The sequence below is a fragment of the Pelecanus crispus genome, chromosome 8 (genome assembly GCF_030463565.1).
Source record: "Pelecanus crispus isolate bPelCri1 chromosome 8, bPelCri1.pri, whole genome shotgun sequence".
Taxonomy (NCBI): Eukaryota; Metazoa; Chordata; class Aves; order Pelecaniformes; family Pelecanidae; genus Pelecanus; species Pelecanus crispus.
Genome location: NC_134650.1, coordinates 22,911,104 through 22,924,431, shown reverse-complemented (window position 1 = coordinate 22,924,431; position 13,328 = coordinate 22,911,104). Strand labels below are relative to the sequence as shown.

Here is a 13,328-nt window from a genome sequence, read left to right as displayed (position 1 = left end):
TTCTCAGGAAATTGTTTCTCACTTAATAGGACTTAAAGGAAACCCATTTTATTTTAAACACATCTAAATACATGGAAATGTTCTGAAGCATCACCTCATCTTGCCAAGATGTTTTTTCTTTCCCCCTCTCCTGGCAGGAGAGCATGCTACAACCCTCCCCCATCCCCAGAAACCAGGCCCTCGGAGCATGCACCCAGCTCTCCTCCCAAGGCTGTTTCACACTTTGGGCTTTATTCCCCCCTCCACACCCAAGGCTCCTCTCTCAAGCTAGACATCCCAGTCACTCCCTCCCCAAACCAGAGCTTCCATCGTCACCTAACTTTCAAGATATACCCTCATTACTCATAGATCTCCCAACCATGTCTTGGTCTGCTTCCACTAGTTCAGCCTACTAGGAACCCCATGCCACCACCCATGGAGACATTCCTCTTTCAGGAGAGCTCACCCCAGTGCCCAGGCCCCCACCCACCCACCACCCACTGCCGTTTTCTTCCCTACCCACCGAGCTCAATGGTTTTTACCTTGAGACGTGCCCAAAACAGTACCTTTTTGCTCCTGAACAGCAGCGCCCTCCTCTCTGCAGCTGAAATTGCTCAATTGGTGTTGGCTGCAGAGTGTTGCTAGGGGGAGGGTCTTTCAAAACTCTGCCTACTTGCCTGTCAAGGGCAGAAGGGATGTTTTCATCGGTTACTACTTTGATAGATATCTCTTCTAGCCAGGAGGTGACTCATGGGCAGAGGAGAAGAACTCTTGCTGAGACCAGGAAAGGGAAGGTCGGGTTTTGGATGCCATCTCTAGAACCCTACCATCTCCAGCAGAAGAGCAGACAATACCCAACCAAGCAGTTGAGTTGAGCCTATGAGACTCAAGAAACCCAGGAGGAGAGATGGAGCAGCTCCAGGGTCAATGGCGGGGTCTCTGTGCAGCCCTGGAAAAGTCAGCTGCCTGTTTAATGGTTTCTTGCCTGCATGACTCACCAAGTGGCAGGCAGTCTGCAATCACAGACTGTTTCTCATTTAATGCCATGTCACAGAGGAGAACCCCACTTGTGAACACAACAAAAGGCAGAGACCAAACCAACTCTCTAAGGATTCAAATGCTTAAATTTTCAGCTTAAACTGCCTTTTTAAACTTTATTAAGAACAGTCTGTGGCTTCCACTAATCTGAATGCATTAAATCCTCTGTACAATTACGCTATTTGCACATAGCCTAAAATTCTCTAAAACGAGAATATTTGGTCACTACCATTGCAGAACACAAAAGCAGGAGGGCACTGTAAATGCACCCAAAGCATCTGACACTTGTATGTTCATGCTGTATTCCTTTTTGATAAAGAGAACAAAAAAAAGAAAAGCCAGATGATAATTTCTAGTACAAGTAGCAGCCATCATAAAGGTTACAGGAAAGATACTGGGGTGTTAATGGCCATATAATAAAACCCATTACATTTTCAAAGGGAAAGTTTGCTTTACAGAAAATCTTTAAATCTAATAGCACCTCTAGCACTCACTTTAAGGTAACAAAATTTTCCATGGAATCCGCAATCAAGGTCACCACCCAAAGCACAATGAATTTTAGCCTTGAAGAGATCATCCACGTCTCTTCTACTCTACTAACATCAATCCTGCCTTCAGTTCATGTGCAAGCAATCATCTGTTGTAGGGGCTTTTCACTGCCATCCGTTCCCTCCCTCTTTTATCTTATCCCCACGTCCTTTACTCCACAGGCAAAGTAAACCCTCATGCCAAATAAAATATGCAAATCATATTGACATTAAGTTAATGAGGAGTTACTACAAATTAGGACTGCAATTTGTTTTCACAACACTGTAAGAGTAAGGGGGGGGGGGATATTTCATAAATTAATTATACAATTAAATAAGCTTGCTGCACATTCTATGTTTGAGAATAATTTACAAGCTAAAAAGCTCACAGACACTTTTTAAAAATAGAATTAAAGTCTTTACCTTCTAACCACTTCTTTCCAGCCTTCTTCTCTTTTCTGGCCTCTTTTTGGACTAGTCAGGTTCAGCTTTACATTTGGAGAGGTCAGAGGCAGGGAAACAGGCTTATAAGTAGTTGACAAAGAATTTGAATGACCTTCACCGTCAAGTCTGGGAACAGAAATATGTTGACTACAAATTACAGAATAAAATGACAGCACTACAGTATGCATTTCTGCAGCTTAAAACTACTAGCATGAACTATTTTCATTCTTATTTTCTACCTGGAACAACTGTTGGGTGACTTCATAGGAATTTTTTCTACTTTTTAGTCCACAGCCTAAACCCTTCCTCCAAAAAGCGGAGTGCTAAACAGTGAATGAAGTAATACCAGAAGCACTAAGATTAAAATAACTTATAACAGGTGGTACACAGGCACTTCGGCACATCCCGACTATGTGTCTATACTGTGTTCTGCTTTCTGAATGGCTTTTTAAGAAAAAGTACTTAGTAAGAAAGAGACATTATTACCAAAGTACTTGAAAATGTCTTTCAGCTCTCATTGTTACAGATTCCCTGGAAAGTGCTTCTACCCCTCTCCCCCCATTTTATGAATGGGTAACCGAGGCAGATATTTGAGTATATTTAAGTCCCAGTGACATCAATTTGGAAGGAGGTGCCCAAATATCATTACCTGTACTAATACAGCTGTAGCAATAGTGTAGTGATACAAACAACACGAAGTTTGGTGAGAGAGAAACAAAGAGAGAGAACAGGCAATCTCTTGTTAGACTAACTGATCTATGTGGAGGTGAAAAAAAGTAGCACTGGGAGCTCACAAGTTCACCTGCAGCACTGAAACACAGGCGGCAATCCTCACAAGTCATTGAAAAATTAGTCTTACGTGATTCGACCCAGCAAATCTATGGCATAGCTGGAAAATTTACAAAGGACCTCATGCTTCAGCTATCCTGCTAAGCACCACTCCTCCTCTTCACTGTATGCAAATTTTTATTTATCCGTTTTATTCCCTGTTCTTTATGACATTTTATGTTCATTGTGTCTGCAGACAAACTATTTGTTTATACAAACCTCGGAGATCTAGCCACATTTAAACAACCCAAGAGTACGCATTATATGAGAAGCAGCATTTAGACAATATGCCTTTTAAAATGGCAGCATTTTCTCTCTTTACCTTAGTAAGTTCTAGCTTTCTGATAATACAGTTGCTCAAGGCAATTGAAAGTTCTATGGAGAACTTCACTTGTCCTCATAGAACTGTAAGATTGAGGCAAAGAGAACAAGAAAATGCATATGAAAGAAGAGAACGGAGCCCACTGTGGAATATCGATTCCAGAGTAGACTTTAAAAGCTTTTTTCTGCTTTGTCTGAAAATGTCTAGGTACGTTTTCAAAAAAGCATCATTATGAAGTCTGAGTTTAAGTTTCAATTACAGTAGCCTTGTCATCAGCATGTCTGTGACTAAAGAGAATAGGAACTCAGGAAGAGAAAATTTAGAAATTATTTTCAAAGTCTGCCTAGTGCAAGAGCCAAAGAGCACCTGCAGAAGTTAATAAAATACACTAGCCCTGTTTTGATATTTATACACTGTTTTGTTTCTTAGGCATACTTTATCTAACAGAAGCACTGCTTCTAAGAAAGAGTTAGAAGTATGCATTTAGTTAGTCCTTCTGTAGTGAACTGTACAAGATTCCAAGGCTGTTGTAGGGGACCTTGGATGAAAGGTCCAAGGCAGAAACAATTTAGGTTCATAAAACAGAACACAGACAAAATCCAATTTCTAATATTCCTAAGGGTAATCCAAAACACACCCCCCAACCACAAGGGCTGACAAATCCACTCATTCTGCACCTAACTTTAATCTGGGGAAAGGAAGAAAAAAGAAAATCCTGACTCTTTTCCCACTCCCAGAAAAGTACGTCAATCAGTCTGGCAACAGCCCCCTCGCTGCCCTTTTCGATCCCATAATGTTTGCATTCTTATTGAAGTCGGGTTCTCAGTCAGCCAGGTGTCCTGTAGATCAACCCCTCTACCCTCTCCCCTCCCTTAATGCAGGAAAAGAAAAGAAAAAAGAAAACTATAGAGGATCAGACTCATACTACTTATATGTAAAAAATAAGCAAAGACTACAGATTCAGATGGGATCTAAGCTTTTGATTCAGACCAATGACCTATTCAGAAACTGGTGCTATAAAGTTATTAGCTCATTCTCTGGCAACTGAATGATCTTCCAAACCATTCATATGGCTCCTGTACATTCACCGAGTTCTTTTGACTCTCACCTCTGGCTCGACAAGTTTAAATCAAACTGGCCATCAACCTGGCAGGTGAAATGCTCAGAGTCATCAACTTCTTCCCTCCTTAAAACAAAGAGATTGCAATTCAAATGAGTTAGTGATGAAACCATAAAACAATCAAAATGTAATGAAACCACTTCTGTAAATAGATCATAAATAAAACTGGCACTTCCTTTTTAAATACCCAGCATATTCACTTTAAAATCTATTTTAATAAAGTTGACAATGCAACATGGATGCTTAAATAGTGCAGAGAGAAAACTGGCTGTTTTGCTAAAGCAGTATTAAAAACTAGCCAACAATGCCAAAAAGTCTTATCCTTACCATTTTAAAGAGGTTGTGTTCAACAAACTTGACAGTATTATTTAATAGCTATGCAAATAAAGCAAACTCAGTCTCTCAAGACTTTGGGAATTACCAGCTGGTGTAAAGCTTAAGCTACAGAAAATTTACATCAGCATAGGTAAAACCCTGTGAAACAACAGGGAAGCAATACAGCAGTCTCACCTTGTTGGTGTTTTTGAAGCCGAGGTGCTCGTTTTTTCTTCCTGAGAAGGGATAAGCAATGAGGCATAGCGCCGCTCAGATGAATTTGTATCCATTGTGAAGTTCAACTCTTGGCTTTTACCTCCACTGCTACTTTCACTGTTGCAATCTGTGCTATCCAGGTTATCTGAATCACTATTCCCACTTGCACCACCACCTCTTGGCTCTCCATTTATTTTATTTTTATCTGCTTTTTGCTGTGCTAGAGATATATGCTGATCTGGCAAAATTATCTGCATATTCTGAGGAGTCTCTTTTGTTTTATTTTTCTTATTTTTTCTATTTGTGCTGGGGGTAGTCACCACATTAGCTCTCTTCTTCCCAAAGGCATTTGTGAAAGTAGTTGAAGTCGCAGAAATTCCAATTGTAGTTGTAGTAGTTGCACTAGGAGGCTCTATAGGAACTTCTTGCTCCACTGAAAGAAAAACAGTTGATATACAATCAAAACGCACAAAATAGAAATCAGTGCCTGACTGAATACACTACTGCTGAACTTATGCTCCTTGCTGAGCTGTCAGACTATTTGCACTGCGTTCAGCTGTAAATCCTCCAACAGTGAATGACTTTAGGGAACAAAGCGGGGGGGTGGGGAATGAACAAAGCAGTTTCGCCAGGAACTCTGACTGCAGAGGGAAGAACCAGGGCAGAAGCTATGCAACAATGTCACAGCACCAGAGAAGTCAGCTTTCAGATTCGCTTACCTACATGGTTAAAAAAAGGCACCCGAACCACCACACTGTTCATAGAAACACTTGTTCTTTACCTTCATCATCATTTTCTTCTTCATCGTCATCTTCTTGCAGTTCCAGAGTTTCTTTAGGCTTGTTTTCTTCATCTTCTTCTTGTTTCCTTTTTTGTTCCTCTTTCTTCTTCTTTCTCTTTTCTTTTCTTTTCTCCCTTTTAGCTGCAAGAGCTTGTTTTCTGCTCTCCTCTCTTGACTATGTAGGAGAAAAGGATCCATATTTAAATATTTTCACACAGACTAAATTATACTTATAATTCAGATCTTCCCTAGAAATCTGGGGGGAGGGAGAAAGGAGAGAGCACGATGAACTAGAATGACTGTCACGTACTGAATCATTATGCAGAAACTGGGCAGACCTTATGCAACAACAAGACCAGCTGGTCTCAAAGCTTCTAAGGAATGACAACAAAAACAGAGGTATTATAAAACATAATTTTACCGGAAAACCAGCAAAATCTCTCATCATCTCAGTCCTTTCTCAAAAAGGATTTAATAATATTTATTAATATCTTTTCAGCAATGTTCACATCTTTGACTCAAAAAGATCTCCCAAAGTATTTTACAAAATTTTTTAAAATTGTTTTAACCACTTTTTTTTTAATATATGGAATCAGCCAAGTCAACTATGCTATACTGTAGCTTTGCACAGCAACTAACAGGTGTTTAACAAGTCAGCAACCTGGAAAATTCAATAAACTAATACAGAATTTGCTCATCAAAAATTGTAAGAGCCTCCATTAAGACAGCCTACTAAAGAGTGCTTAAGAAGTGTCTGCATTACTCTGGGACACTTCACAGTATTCTCAGGGAGGGAGAAGTTGATTTTCCCCACTATCTGCTCAACTCCATACAGCTCATTGGGCAGCTTGTAGGCTCTCCTTTGTAACACTAAGTAGAAGTCCACAAAACGTTTATGGACTACATCTTACACAATATATAACATACCATGTATCACACCACCGAGACTGAAGATGTCCCTTATTCACACATCATCTGTGCTGAAGTAATGCAAGAGAGCTACTACCTAAGGTAACTATTGCCAAGTCCAAGCTTTCCTAAAAAGGACAATGGAGTGGCTGAAGCAGAATTCAGTTCTAATTTGCCACCCTGAGTATACGCTTCACTTTTTGTATATTAAAGGAAGGAAAGCACATACAGTCACAGCATGAAGAATTATTGCCCCAAGAAACATGAACAGGAAATACAGCCTACAGTTTAATACACAGTTCAAACTGTTATGCTACACAACAGCAATTCTCTACTTACTTTTTCCAGGTCTAGCTCCTTCAGCAATATAGTTGCATTCTTATTTGCTTCTGCAGCCTGCTGGTCTTTAGCTTTCACAATCGTCTCCACACACTGGTGACACTTTTTCAACAGGTCCTGGAATGAAAACCTGTCTTACTACCTCTGTAATAAACAAATTGAGGAACGAGGCTTGCTCTACAAACATGAGATTAGCTTTCCTGTATTCATAATCATACAAACTATTTCAACAGAACAGAACTCTAAACACTGATTTTTTTAAGTTCTGTATGAAGGATACATGCACAAACCTCTGAATCAAAAGCACACGAGCCAACACGTACATTCAGTTTTTGAATACTTAAGAATTTCTCATGTGTATTTTCACTGTAAATAAGGGACAGGGTCTTTTCGCAAAGTTAAACTCACCTTGTCAGTTATTGTTGCTATGTATCGCATGCATTCAATGTCCGAAGGAAACTGGTTAACTTCTTTCACCAGGAACTGAACTACTTTCACATGCCCCTAGAACAGGAAAGAAAATTGTAATCTCTTGTATACAATTGTCAACATTCATCATCAAAATACAATTTTGGTATCTCTTAGTCCAATGCAAAAGACTAAAAATAAGCAAGAACATTTCTGGTAAGTTGCTGTTTGGGAAGAAAGGTACTGTTTGCTCAGTGTTGACAGCATGTCTGCTGTTCTACATCATGCTGGCAAAGACAAGGTCTCCCACAAGTAATTTTTTATTTTAAAATACCAGGACCAAAGTGCAGAAGCAGCTGTTCATGTTTTATTAATAGCCAAGACCACCCTCTTTAGACCCCACCTGTCAACCCAACCCACTCTCTTGCCACTCACACCACAGAGCTAACTTAGGTTGTTCAATTACAAGGTAAGTCTGATCAGGGAACTGAGCCACCTGAATATTATCCTGACAAACATATTCCTCTCCTGCTGGATCCACTCATTGATGGGGTACACTGTGCAACCACACAGCAAGTATCCAACTGTTGTCTCAAGCTATTTGAAAGCAATGGAGGGACAGCAGTGGCATGCTCGGTATTGCTGTTTGTCAAAAAAGCTGTACGCTTATTTGATATTGTGTTAAAGGCAAAGCAGGTACAGTTAATATATTCCTCTGCTACAGCTGTGCTCCTCGCATCCAACAACATAACTGAGGAAACCATCACAAAGCAATGATTTCCTGCCAGGAAGAAAGAGGCGGTGACAAAAGAGCCAACTACACAAAGTGTTCCACTCAACAACAAATTAGGAACGGAACAGGAGAAGCACAAAGGAATCAGAACAGACTGGTGTTTTGTTCATCTCAAAAGCAGGATTGAAACAAGCAGTATAATCTGCAGAAATTTCGAGGGGACTAAGGTAATCTCAAGACAGCGAAATCTCAAACAGTTACTGTGTATACCTAGAAATAATGAAGTTCACATAGTTTATGGAACAAAGTTTTTCACCTCTCAAAAATTAGATCTGTGTGAAGTACACAGATTATGATTGCTTTAAAGCAGGCATTTTATCAAAATAGTAATTTTGCTGTGTTACATTTGATTCTTCCAAAATCAAGCATGCAGGTTTAAGACCAAATGAGAAACTCTGTTTTGAAAAAACATTTAGCATTGAAACGTAAAATTAAGTTGGTCTCCTACCTTGCGAAATGCTGACATAAGAGGCGTAATTTTCCGATTATCTGCAGCATCCACATCTGCTCCTGCTTGCACAAGCAACTGAACCACATCATAGTGACCACCATTAGCTGCCAACCACAGAGGTGTGTTTCCTTTCTTGTTACGAACATCAATATGCGCTCCTCTAAAAAAATACAAGTGCAATTGAGTGAAACAAGGTATGAGTAAAGGTGGAAGTCAGGAAGTAAGATCATGAAAGATCAGAGTACAATTAGATATATAACTTTAATTACTGAAATCTAGTGGCTAGTTAGAGAAATTCTGTCCCTGAAATCTGCTGTTTAAGTTGCAATGTAGTGACACGGAGATTATTTAAGCCTCCCCTACAGAAACAAAACTCACTTAATGTAGCCTACTGCACGACAGCTATGCAACTAGCAACCACGGGTCCTTTAAATTATCATCAATGTGGTGACTACCCACAGGACAAAGCAGCCCCTTGAGCTTTTAGCAGTGCATAGGGTTATGCTTGAAGAGCTCAAGAGCTACTTCCAGGCTTTGCCCTGCAAGTGACAGCGGGGGAACGCTTATGTGGGAATTGCTAGATTAACACACAGCCAACAGAGCTGCCGAGCCAGACACTGTTTGCTTACCTCTGGTCCCAGCTGCCTGCTTAGCTTCATTAATACTGGAGTAGCAGGATACTCCAGGATAACACTGGAGAATAGGGAACAGATACAACATCCTACTTCCAAACCTTCCCATTCCCTTTGCTCTCAGCTGCATGAGGCAATGTAAACAAGGACACCCTTGCCACAGAGGAGTACAGCTACAGAACAAATGTGCCGCTAATGAGAAGAAATAATTTACCGATTAATTAGGAGCTCACAGAACTTGTAGTGACCCTTATCTGCTGCAATTGTTAAAGCTGTATCTCTTGAGGAAGGCACAGGTGGAGCATTAACATCTGCTCCTTTATCAAGGAGAACCCTTCCAACCTCTGCATATCCTCCTGAAGCTGCTTCCATCAGAGGTGTGAGGCCAGTCTGTGCAAAGAGAATGGAGTTATGCAGTGTGAAATTTGTACAATATACTCTGGACAAAACATAGATGATTTCTACACAGGGAAATCAGATTTTTCTTTAGCTGCTTATATTTAGTTTAGGAGCCTAACTTGCAGCAGTCTCTTTCTCAAAAAACCAAAAAACAAACCCCAAAACCCAAACAAAACAAAAAAAACACCAAAACCCAAATACTCTTGGGCTTGGATTTATACAAACCCAGGCAAACTGTTGACTAAGTACGACCAAATACCTGTCTCAATAGCAAAAACAAAGTTTACAACAGAATCTCTAAAACAGAGGTTAGAACAGATCCAAATGAAGACACAAGTGTTTCTATGAAAATGCTCAGAAACTGGATTTACAGCTTTTCTCTAGCCTCCCTTAGCACTGAGACTGATCTGGGCCCCACTTAGTTGCCAGACTAGACTGTTAAATAAACTTATACCAGCTGCTAACATGCCCAACTGACCATTTGAGAGCTGGCTTTTATCCATATCCCCTTTTCTCCAGCCACAGTCATTCCAGAAGCAGGCGGGGTAGACAGACACAGCAATTATTTCAGCAGCCTTAGGAGTTACCAAAAATTCCTTTGTGCTGGGGAAATCAGTCTGGCTGTCTACACAAGCTTTAAGCTTGCTTTATGGCAGGAGACACAAAGCTGTCCCAGAGTACCAAAGGATGGGACCTGTGGAGCATTTCAGAGGCACAGAAAGTCACAGTACTGAAGCCACAGGTTCTACAGCAATGTAAAAGCTTTACAAAGTTTGACAGCACTACTTCTGTTGTAGACAAGAAATCTGTTCTGTATGAGAATCACTATAAGCAACACTATTCTCTTCCTGCCTAGACTTCACTCATATGTAAAAATATGTATATCTATCTGTTCTGTTAATGAGTATCACATCAAGCTTAAACCTGAAAAAGTTTCTCAGTACTACAGAAGAGTCAATCTAAGTTTCATTACAAACTCAGAAGGACCAGTCAGCTTTTCCATAATGCAAAAAAATTCATCATCGTTGATGCTTTTATTTTTAAAAACCAAACTTATTTCAGAACATTTAGTAAGTCCTCTGATTTAATAAGTCCTCTGAGCCCAGAGAGGCTTAAAGTAACAGGAAAATTTGAAGAAACTGGAGAACTCAGAGAAATCACCTGTTAGAAAGAAGTCCTAAGGAAAGGCAATTCACATACTTACCTTTGCCCTGTGCTCGACGTTGGCCTTCCTGTCCAAAAGCAGACTGACCACCTCTGCTCGGCCTTGGAAACAGGCCAGGGTGAGGGCTGTATTCCGGTTGGTCTCAATTTGGGCGTTAATATCAGAACCCATATCAAGCAACAGTTTCACGGCAGGTACATGGCCATTCATAGCAGCCAGCATCAGAGGAGAAATACCTAGCTTACTCCCGGTCCTAAAGGTAAAGAAACAAACTGCAGTTCCCAGAACTGGAGGAATGCTCTGGGAAATGTAAGTGTAGCTCTGGGAAATGTATCTAAGACAAACAAAATTTTTTGTTGTAAGCCAGAAAGGAACATACATAAATATAGACACTGACCTAAAATACTAGCATTTTTTAATTGATTAGGAGAAACCATCAGTGTAATGACATGCAATAGACAATTACAATTTGTAAACAAGAAAAATACATTTCAGCTTTTAGATGTTCAGATGGCTGAAGCATAACTACATATACTAAAAATCAAGGCTGCATCTGATTCATCCAGAAAATAATGCTTCCAGCATAGCTGCAGTTTTAATTTTCTCTAGCGCTAGAATATATGTAAGTTTTCTTAAAATGAGTGAACAGGTGGCTTAAGAGACATAGCTGTGTAAATTTGTTTCTCTTATTAAAAAAGACATCTTCAAACACATAGAGCTGCCCTGAGTGCTTTGGTTGGTTCCTTTATCTGGTTCTATGGGAAACAGTTTGACTTCTAGATCACTGAATGACGGAAAAGGGAAAAGGAAGGAATAGGTTTGCAAACTATCATAATCCCTTAAAATTTAGCTATAATGGAGATTAAGTTTGTGATAGTTAAAGACAATTAAAAGCACTAAGATAATGTGAACATAAAGGATAACATCAGTGTAGAAAGGCTGCAAGGAGGTCTGAAAGCACTAGAGATTCCAACCTATGCCTCAGTACATAGCTAACAATGGAGTGTCTGTGTTATACTGCAGTTCATCTGGTCTACATAGTACATTACCTTGAATTAATTTCTGCCCCAGCATTGAGAAGAATCTTGATGATATTAACATAGCCACCAGATGCAGCAAGGCTTAATGGAGTATAATCAGACACATTCCTATGTTCTTTATTTGCTCCCCGGGCCAACAGCAAATCAACAACCTGAAAAGACACCACGCATATTAGAAGACATATTGTGGCCTTTGCTATTATCCAGGAAGTGAAAGGATGTTACCACACGTTCAAACCTTCCAGTATGCTACCAGTTTCCACTGTCAATAGACAAGATTCTACAGGAAAACCTCTATCCTCTTTTGCTTTACTTTCACATATGCACTGTACAGTCTTAGCAATTGATGAATAAATCAGCTAATCATAGAATCATAGAATGATTTGGGTTGGAAGGGACCTTAAAGATCATCTAGTTCCAGCTCCACTGCCACGGGCAGGGACACCTTCCACTGGACCAGGTTGCTCAAAGACCCATCCAGCCTGGCCTTGAATGCTGCCAGGGAGCGTCCACAACTTCTCTGGGCAACCTGTTCCAGTGCCTCACCACCCTCATAGGGAAGAATGTCTTCCTAAATCTGCCCTCTTTCCGTTTAAAGCCATCACCCCTTGTCCTGTCACCACATGCCCTTCTAAAAAGTCCTCCTCCAGCTGCATGGGTTGTAGCAGTGCAGCACTTGCCTTTCAGAAAGATTATTTTACCTAATAAAAAATGCAAGGCTTTAAAATGAAGCTCTTCCTGTGATCTTAAGTTTGCAAAGAAGAGATCTATCCCACTCCCATTATGTCTCACACTGAGCATCTCTTTCAGAAACTCCCATAACTTCAATTCAAATGACACCTGAGCCAAGTTTAACCACCTGTATTATATGGTCTTTCCAACAAAACACATGGTAAAAATCAGACCAACTGATGTTAATGGAACAAGCATGAAGAAGGACTTCGCTACCAGAAGCTGCTTAAGAGAAATAAAAGGCGGAAAAATTAAAACAATTCTGGTGATGTACTGCACTTTAGCGGGCCTCATTTTACTACTATCATAGCTAGGTGATTTTCAAATAAGCCAGAAAAAAGGCTGCTTCACAAGTTGCTAAGCCAGAAACATAGGAGATAAATTCTGGAATAAGGGGGGTGGGGGTGGGGGGGGGGGTGGAAGAGGGAGAACAAAAGACTTAAGTAGTTCAATAAGTAACACTACCCCATACCACACTGATCTCTCCTTTTATTTGTGAGCAGCACTTTTACTCTTAATGATCTGCAATTCAAAAGTCAAAGTGGATACTTTTCAATTTTGGCCAACTGTTTTAATCTTCACAAGTTTCAAAACTTACCACTCCTGTATCTGGCACAGAGCCCTTTGCATTCTCAAAAAAAAAAAAAAAAAAAGGACTGAGAGAAAACTGAAACATCCTTAAAAGACTATAAAGACTATTATAACGTGCCCTGCATTGCATCTGCACTTACCACTAAAACCACGTACTGCCAACACAAAATTCCAGTTTCTGTCCTTGTGTGCCTGCACGGGCTGTTTTAGTTTTGAGAGCGGGAAGGATGTAAAAGGGAAGGTGTCCAGTGAATAGTTATTCATTAAACGTCTTTACCTCCCTCACAAAAGTACTTATC

General features: G+C 40.1%; 1 protein-coding gene across 1 annotated transcript in view; it reads right to left on the bottom strand.

Moving 5' to 3' along the window:
- The window catches only part of ANKHD1 (ankyrin repeat and KH domain containing 1), a 117,697-nt gene that overhangs the window by 13,621 nt on the left and 90,748 nt on the right, over nt 1-13,328 (bottom strand). The window contains exons 19-27 of the mRNA XM_075715769.1: nt 11,716-11,858; nt 10,706-10,919; nt 9,317-9,492; nt 8,468-8,630; nt 7,227-7,322; nt 6,819-6,935; nt 5,571-5,745; nt 4,769-5,222; nt 1,968-2,114 (exon numbers count right to left, since the gene is read on the bottom strand). Of these exons, the coding sequence (XP_075571884.1) occupies nt 1,968-2,114; nt 4,769-5,222; nt 5,571-5,745; nt 6,819-6,935; nt 7,227-7,322; nt 8,468-8,630; nt 9,317-9,492; nt 10,706-10,919; nt 11,716-11,858 (1,685 nt within the window). The remainder of the gene's footprint in view (nt 1-1,967; nt 2,115-4,768; nt 5,223-5,570; nt 5,746-6,818; nt 6,936-7,226; nt 7,323-8,467; nt 8,631-9,316; nt 9,493-10,705; nt 10,920-11,715; nt 11,859-13,328) is intronic.